The 18,301-nt window shown below is 51.5% G+C and overlaps 3 protein-coding genes across 12 annotated transcripts; 1 reads left to right on the top strand and 2 right to left on the bottom strand.

Moving 5' to 3' along the window:
- Positions 1–474: 474 nt before the first annotated feature.
- On the bottom strand, positions 475–4,905 carry LOC112889185 (ATPase family AAA domain-containing protein 1-B-like). Its single transcript, XM_025955687.1, has 9 exons — positions 4,861–4,905; positions 4,198–4,294; positions 4,041–4,099; positions 2,010–2,093; positions 1,685–1,869; positions 1,410–1,548; positions 1,236–1,295; positions 1,058–1,129; positions 475–971 (listed from the first exon to the last, which is right to left on the bottom strand). Exons 3-9 carry the CDS (start codon positions 4,044–4,046, stop codon positions 858–860), a joined length of 660 nt encoding a protein of 219 aa, XP_025811472.1. The 5' UTR covers positions 4,047–4,099; positions 4,198–4,294; positions 4,861–4,905; the 3' UTR covers positions 475–857.
- On the bottom strand, positions 4,904–9,357 carry LOC112889184 (pentatricopeptide repeat-containing protein OGR1, mitochondrial-like). Of its 10 annotated transcripts, none has more exons than XM_025955680.1 (7): positions 6,758–9,353; positions 6,327–6,452; positions 6,068–6,224; positions 5,849–5,973; positions 5,661–5,755; positions 5,496–5,580; positions 4,904–4,951 (listed from the first exon to the last, which is right to left on the bottom strand). In XM_025955680.1, the coding sequence occupies exon 1, from the start codon at positions 8,997–8,999 to the stop codon at positions 7,200–7,202; it is 1,800 nt and encodes a 599-aa protein (XP_025811465.1). In that variant the 5' UTR covers positions 9,000–9,353; the 3' UTR covers positions 4,904–4,951; positions 5,496–5,580; positions 5,661–5,755; positions 5,849–5,973; positions 6,068–6,224; positions 6,327–6,452; positions 6,758–7,199. The 10 variants fall into 10 exon arrangements, with proteins under 10 accessions (XP_025811465.1, XP_025811469.1, XP_025811462.1 ...); XM_025955684.1 differs by lacking the exon at positions 4,904–4,951 and having other exon boundaries at positions 5,430–5,580; positions 6,758–7,054; positions 7,129–9,357; XM_025955677.1 differs by lacking the exon at positions 4,904–4,951 and having other exon boundaries at positions 5,430–5,580; positions 6,327–6,576.
- Positions 9,358–15,302: 5,945 nt separating this feature from the next.
- On the top strand, positions 15,303–17,907 carry LOC112890551 (ensconsin-like). The gene is made up of 3 exons (XM_025957424.1): positions 15,303–15,340; positions 16,497–17,042; positions 17,160–17,907. The coding sequence occupies exons 1-3, from the start codon at positions 15,303–15,305 to the stop codon at positions 17,905–17,907; spliced, it is 1,332 nt and encodes a 443-aa protein (XP_025813209.1).
- Positions 17,908–18,301: the final 394 nt, after the last annotated feature.

The following is an 18,301-nucleotide window of genomic DNA, read 5'->3' as shown; positions in this document are numbered from 1 at the left end:
TCTGTTCCAATTAGACAGCTCGAACGGCCGATCTGCGAGCTCCGACCGGCCATTGACCGGCATCCGTAGCGCGCCACGTCGCCGGTCACACCCACCCGCCGTCCACGCGTTCCTGCGAGCAAGCAGGCACGAGCCTCCAACCAACACTCCTCCTGCGACTTGCGTAGGCAGCAGCGGGAAGCAAACAGCATCCGCCAGTCGGTCACGCACCAGCACCACGGCACAAGGCGGCAACTTTGACAAGCTAGAAGCCACTGCTGCCGCCTGCCGGAGCATGATCATCGTGGACGCGAGGAAACCCACCAGGCGGAAACCCACCTGCACGGCTGATGTCTGCTATGCTAACACGGACCTCAGTTCATTTCTCGGCAAGATCCGTGGGCATGCATATCATTTCCATAAGTTAAGAGATATAATGTACAGTACCAAGGAAATGAACAGCGCATTGCCTGCGTCACTCGGCAGACCAGAGCAGTCGTGTAAAGTTTATTGCCCAACCAGTAAAAGGGCGGTAAGAAATCAAAATTGTATGGAATTTGACAAAAATAGCTAGATTGTCAGCTCTGGGGCAAAAACTTTTTGGGCTATTTACATTTCGATCAGGCCTCTCGGTTGGGAACTCATAACGCTACAATATGGGGTATATTATCATGAAAACTTGGCATCTGATAAACCATTTTGCTATCGATACATGATGACAACAGCACTGTTCTAATGACTCTGGCTTAGCCTGAAGGTGAGGAGCGGGCGGAGCAGAGGTTACTGCCTACATCGAGCAACTGCTGCTGGTTTCCTATGACCAAATTTGGGCTCATACGCTCCAGAAACAATGTGGGAAAACTTACTACAGGAGTATGTTAGCTGCCAAACCCGAATGGTGATTTGCTTCTACTGCCACCTTCTCCATACTGCTCGTGCCATTTTCTTAGCTCCTTCATGCTCGTCGCATCGAAAGCAACAGACGAGCTTACCTGCGCAGTGAAAACAATCATGACTCGAGATACATACACATCCTGGGAAAGATCTGCGCAGGTGAAGATACAGTAGTTTACAATACCTTGGCCTTTGCCTGCACAAAGTCATCCAACTTCAGTGCCCTTAATGAAGTTTTCGTGCTACCAGTGTCTCCCTAAGAAAATATGGCAACAATATGAGCAAACATGGAGCTTGCGGACCATGCCCATGGTGATTAACAAGAATGCAAGTACTAATATCAGAAAGCAAGAACAAGCTACCTTGCTTTCTTGTTCCAGAAGTTCATGGACTGGCCTATATGCTACAGCTATGCAAAGATTCTGCAGAAAAAGGAACAAAATGACTCCACACACGCACAGGAAAACAACAGCTAGTAGATTTTTGTGATGCTAGAGGGAAGATCAGAAGAGTAATGGAGGGCTTAAGCATAGTACCTTCAAATCACTCCCAGAGTAACCCTCCATCGCATTAGCAAGTTCGTCGAATCTAAAATCAGATTCCAGGTTTTCTTTGGCAAGTAAAATTTTTAGAATTTTCATCCGATTCTTGGCATCAGGCAGATCAACTAATATCCTATAAATTGATTGAACAATCATCATTTTAGATCAACTAATATCCTATAAATTGATTGAACAATCATCATTTTACTAAGTCAATCAAACCCAAATATTTTTTGAAATGAATAAAGAAAAATATATGCAGAGCTTACCTCCTAGGTAAACGCCATATTACTGCATCATCTAGATCAAAGGGGCGATTTGTTGCGCCAAGAATAAGGATCCTTTGGTTCTCTTTGGACCTTAGACCATCCCAAGCTGCCATAAATTCATTTCTCATCCTTCTCGTTGCCTCATGCTCATGTGCACCACCTCTTGCACCAAGTAAGCTATGGACCTTTCAGTATTAAATTGCAATAGTATTTGAATCGTGAGGTAACATTTGAAATGGAAGTAATTAAGAATGATGGAAACACTCAGGATATCCTCCAGAATACTAATGACCATGTAACTGTGTTGAATTGAAGCAAAACCTACCTCGTCCACAAATATTATAACAGGAGCCAGTCGACTAGTGAAGGAGAAAAGGGCCTTGGTGAGCTTCTCAGCATCTCCAAACCACTGTTAACAGAGATAGATGAGCAAAGTGAACAGAGGTGAGCAACATTATGGTACACTCGAGCTCTGTGATGAGAGGTTTCATCAAAGTCATGAAATTTTGATTTGTGATATTGGTATCTATTTCATATAGGGGAGGCAGGTACACCAGCAAAAAGAGAAGGCAAGGCTTACACAGTAGATGCAGCCCTACCTGCTGTTAACTAGGCGATAGAAGAGATTAGCCCTATGGCACCAGCATATTTCATGGAAGACTAATATATACCATATACCCAAAGATTATGATTATGCTTGCATTACATAAAGACCCCGTTTGTTTCAGCTTCTGGCCGATTTTGAAAGCTTGATTTTGGGAAATTCAAAAGTCAGATGACTCCCAGAATCGAGAATCCAGCTGATTATGGATTCTCGATTCTGGATTCTAAGAGTCATCTGACTTTTTGATTTCTCAAAATCGAGCCTTCAAAATCGAACATAAGCTGAAACAAACAGGGCCAAAGAATCCCCAGTGATACATAGGACTGCCTCCAAGAAAGTATGCTGACAGCTATACCATTGCTCTGCAGCTTACAGCAAATTTGATAAAGGAGATAGAGAGAAAAAGGGGAAGGGCTAATCATGCAATGCAAGTATCCGTAAATTACTTAATAGCATAAAACTCAATGTGAAACAAAGGAAGGATACTTTCAGAATTCAGATGATATAAAATTGATACGTATTCTCAGTTGCCACAACGTGACTCATCAAACCATACAAAACAATAGACTAGATACGAATAAAACTACCTTTTATGTGAGAGTAGAACCAGTTATGCTTATAAAATTTGCTCCAGCTTCTGTTGCAAGTGTGAAGGGCGGGCCTGGTGCAGCGGTAGAGCCTACCGTCTGTAACCGGAAGGTCCTGGGTTCGAGCCCCAGCCTCTGCACTTTGTGCGGGAAAGGCTTTGCGCTACAGATACCCTTCCCCAGACCCCGCACAGTGCGGGAAGCCTACAGCATGGGAAAGGCTTTGCGCTACAGATACCCTTCCCCAGACCCCGCACAGTGTGGGAAGCCTACAGCACTGGGTACGCCCCTTCTGTTGCAAGTGCCTTTGCCAAAAGTGTTTTCCCTGTTCCAGGAGGCCCAAAAAGCAATATACCTTTGCAGGGCTGAAGAAAGGTGAAAAGTGAAAAAAAAAATGCCATGGTGAGCATGCACAATGTTGAAAGAAAAGGTGTGAAATCTCAGACAACATAAAAGAGGACATCTAAGACTTCCAAGGCTTGTTTCCCATGGACTTAGCAACTTCGTTCATAGCTTCAAATATACTTGGGTCTTTTCATGATTTCATCCATTACGCGTTGACATGCAATGCAAGTTTGTAACTACTGTAGTAATTTGTTCCATTGATGAGACGTTACTATACTAATATATCAGTGGCATAGAATTTAGAAACAGATGCAGAAATGCAAAGACAGAGTTGTACTCAGGTTGTTTCTTCCCTAGAACATTGTTTTCCATGTTTAGCTACAGACTGGCAATGTTATGCAGGCCCATGCAGCAGGTTAAGTTAGGAATAAGTCATAACTTAGGAGTCAGATGGTTTATATAATCAAAAGGGAAGTGGCAACAACAAACCCAGTTCACTATCGGAAACCCAAATTCATAAGGAAAATAATACCCTTAGCAAGTTGCTGTGAGAAAAAAGCTCTGGCCTCCTCATTGGAAGAGTAACAAGTTCATCAAGTGTCTTTTTGACATACTCAAGAGCACCAATATCATCAAACTTAACTCCAATTTCATTGGGAGGCACAACTGCTGAAATGAAATTGCGGTCATACTCATATTTTGCCAACAACTGTAGTGGAGACACCTTTTAGGGTTGGGCACTCCCACAGGCCACAATACAAAGAATTTCCAGGAAGAAAAAGTATGTCTTCTTATAATAAAAGCTTAAAACTAAAACTACCTTCATGTTTTCAGATGGCTTCTTATTGGAAGCTTCCTGCTCCTTCAACCTCCTAATTGCTAGGTCCAGACTTGAAAAAAAAAACAGAGAGACAATAACGTTAGTTAGTGACCAGCCAAGACAGATGGCCGACTGCCATGACCCACTGATACACTACCTTTCACGGGGAATGGTCAACCTATCACCCTTTATGGAAGGATTAACTGCTGATGATAAATAGTGACTCCTAGCCGATCCAACAACCATCTCTGCTACTGAAATCAACAATACATACAGAAGAAGAATCCAGCCTGAATTCCATGTTGCACAAGAGCAAGTAGAATGTATGCACACAGTTAACAGTACAGCTGTACTTTGTAGCTTGCTCATAAAATAAGCTTCAACTCAAAGAGTGGCTATATGGTACAACTGCACTACTGCAATATAGTGAAGTGTTGTTATGGTAAGGTGGTGTTTGGGTTCACCCTAACAGAGTAACTGTAGAGTGTGATTGGGCATGTGCCTGATCGAGGCCAACAGGTGTTTCTCCGTTGCGCTTCAATAATAAGTTGTCCTTTGTGACATGACATATTAGCTCAAAGCACAACAGAAAAACAACTTAGCCTAGCAAATGCACTGAGAAGGATCCAAGAGGAAATAGCTACTCGCCAAATATGATCAAATGAATCATCGCCAAATATGATCAAATGAATCAAGGTTTAGCCCATAACAAAGCACATTGTGCCACAGTTTGGGGGGAAACATATCATTGTTATATAGTTTAGAGCCAGCTTGGCAAAAACACTCAGTGCTGAGAACGAAAAAGATGAAGTCATTTTACCCTTTTGAAGAGATCTCTTCTCTTCTTCGGATGACTCAGCAGCGCCAGAGGATTCTGCTGCTGAAGAACTTTCCTGTATACCAACAACTCTCTGCAAGCACAAGCAGTGAAGGTATAAATTGTAAGGCAGAAAGAAAGCAAACCAAAAGATTTAAAGAATCAAGAAACAGCAGCTCAACAAGGATTAACGTTTGTAGTAGAAAGAAAGAAAACAGCATCACATGTGGCAGGTTTAAATAGGATTCAATGTTTTTTTTTGAGACAAATAGGATTCAATGTTATGCAGTACTACTGGTGTTAGTTTTAACAAGTATATTGTTGGTAGTCTAGAGGTCTCACAATCAGACATAAATTAGTTGTGTAGATACATGGTATAGGTAAAGGTAAAAGAAAACACATTATTTTCTAAATAGAATAAAAAGAACCAGATATATTGAGACAAGACATAGGTAAGAATCTGATAAAAAAAGTCATAGGTAAGAATTGTCAGGTGTCATTATATTTTTATAGTTTTCGCAGCTTAATTGAAATAGAAACCTTGGCAAACTCCTCAAGTGTGCATGGAACTAGCATCTTTAGGTCTGCCACGGATTTAATAGAATCGTCATCATCGCTTTGACCAGATTCCTCATCACCTTCGCCATCCACCTCTGATTCGGAACCTTCATCCTCTGACTCTGCATGATTATCCTCTTCCTCACTCTCTGAACAGTCTCACCACTATCCTACAAGGTCGGACATTAGATTCCAACACAAACTGAGATATTAAGATATTTAATATATGGGGCGGATTATCTTACATATGGAGCTAGAACACTGCTGTCCAGAACCAATAATGACGCACGCAACTCACTGGTAAGTGCCCTCACAAATCTCTCTCGGTAAAGTTCAGTCCCTGCATTTTAGCAACAAAAAAAATTCTCAACATCCATATAGGCGCATGGAAGCATATATTGATGAAAACATTAGCTCCATTCCTGATCAGTACCTGGCAAGCTCTAGAGCAGTATCCTCCCACTGGAGGACTGCAGCCCGGAACCGTACTCCAGAGCTACATCCTTGTGCTGTAGGTGCGACGCCATGCACTCGCTCAGCAGCTGCCTCGCATTCTGGCTGGCAATTCGAAAAGAGATGATGCGACTGTGAGCCTCGTCGTACACAAAACAGCAAACAGGTGGCGTGCACGCCCGGTGTTTGTCATTCTTACTCGACGTAGTACGGGAAGCTGTTCCACGAGAAGCCGGTCTTGTCCCACAGCATGACACGGCGAAGGAACTCATTGCGGAAGCGATCCCGCCTAGTGAGGACGGCGACTGCTGCCGCTTGCAGCCGATGAGGAACTGCTCACCGCTAAGCCACTCCTGCTGGTCCCGCTCCAAGTAGGATGAAAAATAGAAGTAGACAATATGTAGATGAAAGCATCAAATTATAATGATAATTCCATTTTGCACAGTGAAATTCCATACCTACTGCCAATACGTTTGGTAAGAAAATTTGTCAGGCTGGGGGTGTTGTCCCCACCCCTCCCCTCCACCGCTAATTTAAGTGAACAAGAATGAAGCTTTTGAAGAATTTTGTGACAGATGCATTACCTAGCAGAATCAAGTGGATTCAATTCCAGTTAGTACCATAGGCTTAAAGACTAAGTCTTCCTTGAAGACTACCAACTATCAAAGATGCATATTTTTCTCAGCCCCAAATTTCAGACAGTTGAAGCTGAAATGATGTAAATGGATACAAATAAAAATCAGTTCATGAGTAAAATTCTCATGGTAAGTTGGTAAATGGTAACCCAGGATACGGTTGGGAATCAATAATGTAAAGAATCTACAAATGTGGAAAATTTAGCTTAATTCCTTTGATGAAAAAATAAGTAAAAGGCACTGTCAGCATGCACCTCAAAATTCTTCATAGTTCCATACTTGAGTAATGCTAGTAACAAGCTATAGTCCACTTCGCCTCTTAGACATAGGTGCAAATGAGAAATACCAAAAGTGTTGTGTTGTCACAAACCATGTAGGACAGTGAATATTGGTAGATAGCAGTGGTTGAGCAACTTAAATTCCAAGCTTGCACAGTGCACAAATTTTCCTTCTGCTTCCAAGATGCTCCTCAAATAGGCATACCCAAGAGCTCATCGTGCAAATGTAAGTAGATAGCCTTGCATCTTCTGAGAACCTGTTGATGTGGTAACCTAAGCTGACAAATGGTAGTCAAGTTCCCACGTTATCCAATTTTATCCACATTTCACACTAGAAAAGGAGTCACCTCACATGATCCCGTATCCAAGATCTCATGCCATGTGTAGTAGTCCTGCTCATGACAAGTGTGCCAGCATTTTACCAGTAATCTCTACAGGAACACTGTCCATCTTCAAACTTGTGGAATCTGGCCCTGTCCCGGATGATTATCACCCGGCCATAAGCTTTAGAGATAAGTTTTGCCACCACATGACAGTCTCCACATATTCGGAGATTTTTTATCACTCGAATAGTCTCCCCAGGTGGTGTAGAAATTAATCCGAATGCAATAGCCAGCTTTTCACTGTGGTAGCACAAAGCATACTGCTTCTCCTCCTCCCCAATGTCATGTAGCACATTGCTTGTTTCTGGCTCATATCCCAGCTCACTAATTCTTGACACAATGTCATCTAGTGCTCTGTATATATCCCTCCACCTATCGTGCTCTTTGTCACCATTAATAAATTTATGCATTACACCATCTATTTGTGTGTAGCTGAAGCCAGGGACTTTCCTCACATCATTGCTTCTCATGGTGTCACGAACTCGACCAACATCCGCCCACCGAGCCTTGGATGCGTACACATTGGAGAGGAGCACGTAGTCACCATCAACATTAGAACCAAGCTCAGCAAGCTTTGTGGCAGCCGATTCCGCTAGCTCCACATTTCCATGCATCTTGGCCGCACCGAGCATTGTTTGCCAGAGGACAATATCTGCTGGAAATGGCATATGCATAATCATGTCATGTGCCTCATCAAGGTGGCCTGCACGGCCAAGAAGGTCCACAACGGTGCCATAGTGTTTCATATTGGGAGGAACCCGCATGGAATCGAAAACCCTGCGCCCATCATTAACAAGCCCAGCATGGTTGCACCCACCCAAAACAGCAAGGTAAGTTACTTCATCTGGCTCAATCCATGCTGACATTTCATCAAACAACTTCAATGCATCTGCTCCGTGCCCATGGGTGGAAAGCGCCTGAATTGTAGCATTGTAGGACACAAGTGTTCGGTCTTCTAGCTTCATGGAATGGAACACTTCGAGAGCCCGGCTCAATGAGCCACACTTGGAGTACATGTCAATAAGCGCGTTGCAGACACGAACGTTGTTTGCAGTGCCTATTTTACGAGCAAAATCGTGCACACCCAATCCGTCCTGTAATGCTCCAAGCTGTGCACATGCAGAAAGCGTGGCGACAACGGTCACCTCATTTGGCTCCTCCCTTGGCAGCAATTCCCGGTAGCTCCCTGCCAGCCTGCGGAACAGCACCAACGCAAGGTCCGGCTCCGTCCCCTGCGCCAACCCTGCAAGCAGCGCGTTCCATGTGGCCACGTCCCGAACGGGCATCTCATCGAACACCTTCCGCGCAGACGGGAGGTCGCCGCACTTGGCGTACGAGTCGAGCAGCGTGGTCATCAGGCGGACGTCGGCGGCCACGCCGAGGCGGACGAGGATCGCGTGGAGCTGGAGCGTGGCGAACGCGTCGGAGCACCGGGCGGTGGCCTTGAGCGCGAAGGAGAGGGAGAGCGCGTCGAGGCGGGGTCGCGGCGGCGCGCCCGCGGGCGCGGGGGGGAGGCGGCCGGCGAGGAGGAGGAGGCAGCGCGCGGGCTGAGGGGAGGCCGCGAGGCCCCGGAGCGCGGCGTTGAGGTCGTTGGTGGTGGGGCTGGGGAGCAAGCGGAGGAGGCGGAGCGCGTGGGACAGCGCCGCGGCGTGCGGTGAGAGCGCGAGGCGGTCGAGGAAGCGCGCGCGGAGGGGCGGGTGGGAGCCGAGGAGGCCCGAGGTGAGGAGGCGCGCGTGGAACTGCTCGTGGTGGGAGAGCGTGGCCACGCGCGGGAGGAGGGACTCCAGCTGCTGCACCGCCGCCGCCGCGGCCGTGAACGGCAGCGGTGGTGGCATGGGGCGGGCCTGGACCGGGTGGGTGTAGGGATGGTCGCAATCTATTTTCCTATATAATTCAGAAGCGAATCCCAATCATTAAGGATATCTGGTAGTCATGCAAGCTCGTGAACCGTGTTAGTGTGCTGAAATAGATGTTCAGTCAAATTTTCTCTCCTAAATCTGGTTCAATGGTTAGTAGCTCCTCGCTTTGGGAGCCAAGCTAATGGCTTCTTCACAATGGCTGGAACGAAGGCAGTTCCCTTTGTACCCGCTCGCACGGGGAGCCTCTGCCCTTCTGTCTGGTAAGTGTGCAGTGGGCACATCCAGTCTCCACCTCCCCTTTGTGCAGGTCCATACCATTTTCAGTTCATCTTGCATACTGCTGCTTTAGTTAATAATTGTATGGCTGACCAGTGTTCTTAAGAGCGAGTAATAATTGTAGAAGAGTCCAATCTGTCCAGTTATGCTTGGAAGCCTCAGAACTCAGAATAGGTGATTTGTTTATATCTAACAACTACTGCTTTAGTTAAGAATCGATAAATGGTTGGCCATGATCTAACATACCCCTAATTCAGCGTATTCATCAGTTAAATGAGAATATCAGTCATCTTATTGAGATCATTTGCTGTTAGGTTTGAATAACTATGCCATGCCTTCTGGCATCTTGCTCTCTTGCGGCTATGTATAGTAGTAAGTTCTTATCCGATAATGAAGCTGTGAGATGGGGGGCGACTGAAGATGATGCTTGAGATCTTCCAGCGCCTACGCCGCCTCCTTTGTCCACTGGAACTTGTCATGCCGCTTCAAGAGCTTAGAAAAAACGTAATCCTCTTTCCATAAGTTGTGAGATGAATCTGTTAAGGACCGCCAAGCACCCTGTGAGCTTCTAGACATCCTTGATCGTCTATGGAGCTCCCATGTTTGTGATGGCAGTAATTCTTCGGGTTGACTTCAATTCCTCGGTGACTGACGATGAAACCGAGTAGTTTCCCTTGCGGTACGCCGAAGATGCACTTAGTTGGGTTGAGCTTCCACCGGAACTCGTGTAAGCTGCTGAAGGTTTCCTCGAGGTTGGATATGCACTCGTCGTGGTTTCTGGTCTTAACGACCACGTCATCCACGTAAGCTTCAATAGTGCGATGTAGCTGATCAGTGAGGCAAAGCCGGATGGCTCGCTAATATAGTAGCCCCTGCGTTCTTCAGCTCGAAGGACATAGTCTTGTAGGCGTATGCTCCAAACGGGGTGACGAACGCTGTCTTGATCTGGTCTTCTTCTTTGAGGGTAATCTGATGGTAGCCCGAGTAACAATCAAAGAAAGAGAGCAGGACGCAACCAACCATGGAGTCGATGACTTGGTCGATACGTGGGAGCGTGAAAGGACCTTTTGGGCAGTGCCTGTTGAGATCGGTATAATCCACACACATCCTCCATTCATTATTATTCTTTTTCAAATGAGTATAGGGTTAGCTAGCCACTCTGGGTGGTAGACTTCCTTGCTGAAACCGGCCGCAAGTAGTTTTACTAACTCCTTTTTAATGGCCTCCCTCTTGTCGGAGGAGAACCGGCGCAGTCATTGCTTCTTGGGGATGGCTTTCGGATCGACTTTTAGTCAATGCTCGATCAACTCCTTGGGAACCCCTGGCATATCTGCTGGTTTCCACGCAAATATATCTCAGTTGGCCCTAAGAAAGTCAATGAGCGCAAGTTCTTATTTGCCATCCAGCCCGGCACTGATGAGTGTTGTCTTAGACGAGTCGCCCTCGTGCAGTTGGATGGTCTTCACGCCGACGTCGCTGGTGTTGGGCTTCACCGTTAACTGGCCCAGCTTCTTCTATCGAGGTACGGCTGGAATCACCATCTTTGACCGTGAGAGCTGTTGCGCGGTCGTGAAAACTTCAGATAAAGGTTCTGGCACGCATGTAGTCGAGGCATACTCGATTGCCTCTTGATCACAGTCGTAGAACTTCTTTAAGTCGCAGCGGAAGGTGAGTACCCCTATCGTGCCTAGCATCTTGAGAAGCAGATAGACGTAATGGGGTACGGCCATGAATTTGGCCAGAGCAGGTCTGCCGAGGATGGCATGGTATGAGGACTCAAAATTCGCCACCTCGAACTTGATGTACTCCGTACCGTAGTTTTGCTTTGTCCCAAAGGTAATTGGCAGTGTTACCAAACCAATCGGTGTAGCCTGTTCCCTGGGACGATGTTGTAGAATGGAGCCTTACTTGGGGTGAGCATCTTGGAGATGTCCAGCCCCATCTTCTTCAAAGTACTCACGAAGAGCAAGTTGAGGCCGCTCCCGCCATTTATGAGTACTTGGGGTGAGCTGTGAGCCGGCTACTACAGGATCCAGAACAAGCGGGAATTTTCGCAGCTCAGAGAAACTCGTCCACTGATCCTATCGAGAGAAAGAAATCGGGACCTCGCCGTATCTCAAGGGCCACTATATGGCTGGCTCGACAAATAAGATCTCGCGCCGAGTAAGCTTCTGCACGCGCTTGGTTGGGAAGTTGCCGTCGCCGCCGAAGATAGCATTGACGACGTTCTTGGGATCTTGATATCCCTGGGCCCCCGATTTGTCTCTCTCCTTGTCGTCCTTGTCCTTCCCCTTTTCGTCCTGATTAGGGAGAAGTGCGTTGAGAGACTTGCGGAGACTGATGCACTGGAAGAGTGTATGCTTGGACTTCGGGTACATCGGGCATTGCTTGTGCAAGATCTTCTCGAACCGATCCTCTCGGTTCCCCGAATTATTGCCATGCGAGTTGCGCTCTACAGCCGTGACTTCATGGTCTGGCTTAAGCTTTCGGAAGGGTTTTGAGTAGTTCCACTGGCTTTTATCAGAGCGGTTGCCGCTGTTGCGCTTCTCGTTGTTGCGCTTGGGGAAGCGCTTGTTCTCCTCGTCCTCCTGGTCAGCCCATCGCTACATCACGTCGTGGAGTTCCACGATAGTCTTGGGGCGATTGCGGCCGAAGTCGCGGTAGATGTTCTTCGAGTCGAGGCCAATTTGGAAGCAGTGGACGACGTCCTTGTCGGTGATGTTGGCGATTGTGGCACGCATCTCAAAGAAGCGCCTGGTGTAGGACCTCAAGGTCTCGTTCTCCTCTTGCTTGACCTGTGACAAGTCATGGCGCATACATGCGCGGAGCATGAAGCTCTGGAAGTTGTTGATGAAGGTTTTCTTCAGGTCCCCCCAAGAGTCAATGGAGTCTATCTTGAGGCTTTTGAGCCAGGTGAGCGGTGGGGATTCCAGCGCCATCGGGAAGTAGATTACCTTGGTCGTGTTGGAGCCGCCCGACACTTCAATGGTGGTGGAGTAGCAGCGAATCCAATGTCATGGGTCTTGTTTGCCATCGTACTTGGTGATGTTGACTGGCTTGAACTCCCTTGGGCAGTCGCAGGAGGTGATGTTGCGGGTGAAAGCTGGGAAGGAATCACTGTCGTCGAGTCGTGTGGATCACCACCGCGCTCGTGGCGTCTCGAGTTGATGATGTCTCGAGCGTCACGGCCTTCGTTGATCTTCTGTCTTAGGTCGACTGTAGGCAAGTCGCGAAGGTTTCCATGGTGGTCGTGGCCTCCCGCAGAGTGACCGCCGGCTTGAGGCCTTGCGACCTTGTGGTTGCCCAACTGTCATGGAGGCTGTCGGAGGAAATCTCCAGCCGGGTGGCGGAATGCACCCGCCTAATCTTAGTTAAGGATGGGTTTGGAGGAGACTTAGGAGCGCTCGATCGATGTGCGGATGAACACAGGAAGGACGCAAGGATTTTAGAGTGGTTCGGGCCGCCGGAGCGTAATACCCTACGTCCACTTTGGTGTTGTATTGACTGTGTCAACCTGGATGATACTTAGCCTGGACTTGTGTTCGTGTGTATGAACCTTGTCCGTGTCTCCAAAAACCTATCTTCTAACGAGTGCACTCTCCCTTTTATAGTTTAAGGGGTGTGCTTACACTGTGCGGGGCCCCGACAGGTGGGCCCGGCCAACAGGAGCCTGTTGTATGAGAGATATGGAGACCTTCATCTCCAGCTCCTCTCCGTAGTCTTCTCAATCGGGAAGTTGATGTGCGTATCCACAGCCAGGATATGGCCGTGTGCAGCCTTATCTTGCACGGTGACTGTGTAACACCCTAATTTCGCAAAGTGCAAAAATATTTTGGATGGCATGATAGGTCAAAGGGTTACATGATTTTTGGTAGGCAATTTTCTTAAAGTATAAAATAAATGTAAGGGAAAATATATGTCATGCGCATTCATGCTCTTTGCATTGTTCCCTCCACTTGCTGAGTACCAACCATAAGTGTACTTACGCTTGCTTTATTAAAATAATGCTGCTCAGAACAAGATCATTTCCCGGAGTTTCCTGAAGACATTGGAGATTTCTAGGCGTATGTCTCCCAGTCAACTGCCTGTGAAGTTGAAGTCCGCTGCTATTTATCGACGCTTATTTATTTGCTTAAGATTAAGACTGTCGGTCATGTAATAAAGTACTATTATACTCTTATTCGTTAATGCATTGTTCGGATATTCGCTTGTGACGTCTACTGTATGTGCGGAACTTGATCCTGGCGCACATATGGGATGCATTCGGTTACTTTTTCCAAACCGGGTGTGACAGACTGCTGTCAGTGTTACCCAACAGTGGTGCCGTCCTGCCACTGTTGGGTGAGATCCTGTCATGCGAAGGGGCAGCGCTAACCCGCCGCGCCGTTGCCTCCGCGTGCACTGTGGCAGCGCACGCCTCGGCTCTCCTGTTATGGGCCATCATCACACCGTGCACAGCACTGTGACAGGACTGTACGCCGCCTGCTCACAGTATACGGTGACGGGGCGCGCCGCCTTGGAAACAGGCGGGCTTACCGTGGTGTCAGCCTACCTGCCCCGTGTGTTAGTGGCAGGCCACACTTTTTAACTTGGGCGTACCCGACCCAGCTACCGCATTAAATGCTGGTAGGTGGGCTGGAGACCCGCTGAGGGCCTCCTGCCACAGGCACGTGGCAGGGCCAGCCCCGCACCCTCCGCAGGGGCGGCACGTGGCGGCACCGGACCCCTTCCCAGGGGGAGAGGGGTCCGGGCCCCCGGGGCCGGTTGGAGCGGCTAGGCCGGTGATGGTCCGGCCATCACACGTGGCGGCCCCAGACATCCCTGGGGCGTCCGGAGCCGCGGGAGCTACCTGAGAGCTCTCTTGCCTCCCTGGGCACGTGGAGGCCTCGGGCCTCTAAGAGCGCGGGGAAGGTCCGGAGACCATGGCCCCAGCTGTCAGGCCCGGGCCGTATGCCACGTCACCCAGAGGGCGAGGGGGAGAATACGTATGGTGAGACGCTAAGGGCCTGGACACCCTAGCAGGAGGTACCCCTGTCCGTATGTACCGACAGAGGCTCTCGGGCCCACCTCGGGTGAAGGATGAACCCGCAGGTGGGGCCAGTTCCCAGCATTGCGCCGGGTGGACAGCTTGTTCCCGCCGGGGAAGGGCACGGATGACCTTTCCCCAAAGCGGGATCCCCGAGGGGCCCATCCCCCGCCCGCGCCGTGCACGTCAGGCGGTTCAGATTCTTGTCTTATTTGAGCCCGTCCCGCGGCTCGGGCGGTTCAGATCCAGCCCTTCCCCCTTTCCTCCAGCGGTCACGCCTTTGACTGGCGGGCCCGGGCCCACCGGTCATTGGGTGTGAGAGGAGGGGGCCTGGTGCAGGCAACCGTTCGACTTCTCCTCGGTCGTCGCAGAGCGCAAGAGGGCAGCAGCCTTTTGCATAAAAGGTAGGCGCCGAAGGGAACGGCTACCTTTTCGCTCTTGCCGTCAACAGACACTGCAGCGCCCCTTCATCTCCGCATCCTTTCTTGCGATCAGCTTCCTTGCGCTCGGTTTCCTTCTCTTCCCTGCTCCCTTGCGATCCATCCTTAGCGATCTCAACATCCATCGCCATGTCTTCACTTCCTTTCCCGCGCCGCTTCTAGAGCCAGACTCAGCTGGACTCGGTGCGGCACCTTCTGGGGTGGTCCGCGCCAGCACAAGCCGGGAAGATTAGGGCCGGCAAAATTCCCCTCCGCGACCTTGCCGTGGGGGAGTTCGTTCTCTTCAACTCGTACATCATGTGCGGATTGGTTCCTCCGATCTCCTCCTTCTTCCTCCTGCTCCTGGAGGAGTTCGGCCTCCAACTTCATCATCTCACCCCCCACTCCATCCTTCTCGTGGCAGTCTTCGCCCATTTCATGGAGATGTTCGTGGGGGTGCGCCCCTGCACCACCATCTTCAGGCATTTCTATGCCTTGGTCGGGACCGGGAAGAGCAGGCGTGAGGTCGGTGCGTACTACTTCCAGCTCCGGCACGGGATGGCGAGCTCCTACATCGCTGCCTTCTCCAGCTCCAAGTGGGAGGACTGGCGTGAAGGCTAGGTCATTGCGGAAGCTGACCCCCATGACTGCCTGGAGCTGCCAACCGACGGACCCCAGAGTGAGCGGAGCATCTGGAAGGCCAAGCCGACGATTCCGAAGGAGCTCGACCCGGTCCTTTATCGGGTCAAGAATCTCCAGCGGAGCGGCCTGACATCCTTGATGGTGCAGGGCGACTTCCTGAAGCAGCGAATCGCCCCCCTACAGCAGCGGTCCCGGATGGCCTACATGTACACGGGACTGAACGACTGCAGCAGGATCATGCGGGGGCCCCGCTCCGAATTCACCAGGGCGGAGCTGGAGGCGGCGCTCCGGGCGATGACCGGCGAGGCGTTCAGCCCAGAGTCCCTGGTCCTCCCGAGCGGGGTCAAGGCCCTGTGCGAGGACCAGGCGTTGCGGTCATCTGTCCTGGCGTCGATGCCGACCCTAGATGAGGGCGGCCTGGCGGTCCGGCAACTGGGAGGCGACCCCAATCGCGGGCTCCTGATCCCCGGCGCCACACCGGACCACCAGCAGCGTACCAGTGAAGGTCCCGGGGGGCCAAGACCCGGAGGTCCGGCCCCCGGCGGGAAAGGAAAGGAGAAGGTGCCGGTGCCGGAGCACCGGCACAAGGACAATGCAGGTGCCGCCCCGGCTCGAAGGAGCAACGAGGCCTAGGGGGCGGCGCCCGCACGGAGCAGCCAAGCCGAAGGGAGCAAGTCCCGGAGGCTCCAGCGTGGCGACGGCTCCTTGGTCGGGGAGCCGGCCCCCAAGCGCCAGAAGACAGCGGAGGCGGAGGGGCAGAGTGGAGCTCCTCCACCTCCGCCACAACGCCAGCAGCGGGAGAGGAGACCGGAGGAGGCGCGACGGCCTTCTCCGAGGCAGCAGACTCCTCCACCACCATCGCCGACACGGCGGCCAGCGACGCCACCACCACCGTCCGAGCCAAGGCCGCAGACCCCACCCCCGCCGCCAGAAGCACCGGTGGCCGGGGACACCCGCCAAAGGTCCGGTGGGCCTTCGGCAGAAAAGGTAGTCCCCCCAAAAGTGCGGGGCAGATGGGAGTGGTTCGGCTTCGAGTAAGTGGTCTCCCCTGAGATCTCTTGTTACCCCAATTTGTCTCCTAGGACCCTAACTTTGCTGATGATCTGACAGGTCCCACACGTCGGACGCTTCAAGCACGTCCGCTAGAGCCGCCCCGGCTGGGGGGTCCGGCCCCCAACCAGCACGAGTAGCAGCCGGACCCAGCGGTCTGGAACCGGAGGCCACCACACCTCCAAGGGCTGAGCCCATCCCGGAGGAGGAGGCCGCCGGACCAGCTGCGTCGACCGAGGCGCCCGAGGCAGCAGCAGCACCGGACGCCGAGCTGGAGCCTCCTCCAGCTGAACCAGCAGCGGCATCTCCGGAGGAGGCGGCACCGGAAGCGGCAGCGGCGCCGGAGGTGGCGCCGGAAGCTGCGGCTGCGCTGGAGGTGGCAGAAGTCGCCCGCACCACCACTCCACCCGCGCAGGAGGAGCCGGAGGTGGTGCTGGGGAGGCGTCTTCTTCCGAGTCCAGCAAAGGTCCCGCTCCCCCGCCTTTTTGCCAAAAGCCTGCAGGTTCATGAGGAACTGGAGGCAGGGATCCGACGGGAGTGGGAGAGGCTGGAGGCGGAGCACCACCGGCTCCTCGACTGGGAGCAACGCCTGGGGGACCGCATCAAGTCCGTCACCGCCCGCTACGCCGACGAGCGCGCCAAGCTCGTGCTGGAGCGCGAGCTCCTGTAAGAGCAGCTGCAGCAGGCTCTCAACTGTGAGGCAGCTGCAGCCCAACGGGAGAGAGCGGCAGTGCGGCGGGAGGCGGATGCCCTCGAGCGGGAGCTCCTGGCGGAGACGAGGGTGCAGGCGGTGGCGGAGCGGGAGAAGATCTCCCTGGAGTTGGCCGAGCTGGCCAAGAAGGTGGTGGAGGCGACCACGGCGCAGGAGGCCACCCTTGCAGAGCTGGCGGCAGCTGCGGCGAAGAGGGAAGAAGAGCTCGCCGCCCGCGAAGCGAAAGATGTGGCACAGCTCGAGGAGCTCCAGGAGCGGGAGGCGGCCGTGGAGAAGGAGCTGGCGGCCGGGACCCGGAGGCTCCGGGAGCGCGAAGCGGCCCTCCAGGAGAGGGAGGCGAAGGTGGAGGAGTTCCAGGCGGAACGGAGCGCGAGCACCGGTCGCATCGTTAGATGGGCCGGTGAGGTGAACTCCTCCCTGGAAGGTCTCGGCGCAAACCCCATCTGGGTGGCGGAGGCTCCTTCATCATTTAGCGTCGCCCTCCAGGTGCTGGACGCCGCAGCCGAGCGACTACAAGGCCTGGAGTCCGGCATGCTCGACCTCCTGGAGACAGAAGGGAGAGCAGTTGCCCGGGGGACGGCTAAGTACATCCTTACCAGCTTCCGAAGCCACGACCCCGCCATGCAGCTAACTCCCGTTTTGGTTGGTCCTATCCAGGCGACAGCAGCCGCCGCGAAGGAGGGCGTGCAGGAGGCGGTCGACATGGTGGTGTCCCGCATCCGACGCCGTCCCGACACCTCCGGACCACTAGGGCAATAGAATTAGCATTTTTATATTGTTTTTGTAATATAACTTTGTGATTGTGATGTAATATAGTTCCGTGTACATTGTTAGTAATGTACTTAAGTGTCTCGTGCTTCTACTTTCTGCGAAAAACTTATCTGTTTTCCCGATTGTCGATCTGTAAAGTGTTCTTAAGCACACCGAGGTCCCGTGGCCCCCTGGGAGGTAGTCGCGATAGGTCGAGACTAGCTGCCATAGAACCGAGGTCCTGCACATGACTTAGGATCGACGTTTAGTAGACGTCCCCACGAGGTCCCGGACTGGCTAGCGAAGGCCTCCTAAGTTGCGTAGCGAGTCAGAGCACCAGGGCCTAGGTTCGGGAATTAAAGGGGTCCCGGCCCCCGGGTCCATGGTTGGAGGTACGACGGCA

The sequence above is a fragment of the Panicum hallii genome, chromosome 4 (assembly GCF_002211085.1).
Source record: "Panicum hallii strain FIL2 chromosome 4, PHallii_v3.1, whole genome shotgun sequence".
In the NCBI taxonomy this organism is placed as follows: Eukaryota; Viridiplantae; Streptophyta; class Magnoliopsida; order Poales; family Poaceae; genus Panicum; species Panicum hallii.
The sequence above is the reverse complement of the archived record's forward strand: the minus strand, read 5'-3'. Positions and strand labels throughout refer to the sequence as shown.

What these genes read in the sequence shown, in the direction of transcription:
- LOC112890551 (XM_025957424.1), top strand. Translation starts at nt 15,303, where the DNA reads ATGGCGAGCTCCTACATCGCTGCCTTCTCCAGCTCCAA. An exon ending in GCTGCCTTCTCCAGCTCCAA is followed by an intron (nt 15,341 to 16,496) that starts GTGGGAGGACTG and finishes ATGATCTGACAG; the next exon opens with GTCCCACACGTCGGACGCTT. An exon ending in CGCCTGGGGGACCGCATCAA is followed by an intron (nt 17,043 to 17,159) that starts GTCCGTCACCGC and finishes CCAACGGGAGAG; the next exon opens with AGCGGCAGTGCGGCGGGAGG.
- LOC112889184 (XM_025955684.1), bottom strand. Translation starts at nt 8,999, where the DNA reads ATGCCACCACCGCTGCCGTTCACGGCCGCGGCGGCGGCGGTGCAGCAG.
- LOC112889185 (XM_025955687.1), bottom strand. An exon ending in TTATAATATTTGTGGACGAG is followed by an intron (nt 1,870 to 2,009) that starts GTAGGTTTTGCT and finishes TAATACTGAAAG; the next exon opens with GTCCATAGCTTACTTGGTGC. An exon ending in ATATGGCGTTTACCTAGGAG is followed by an intron (nt 1,549 to 1,684) that starts GTAAGCTCTGCA and finishes ATCAATTTATAG; the next exon opens with GATATTAGTTGATCTGCCTG.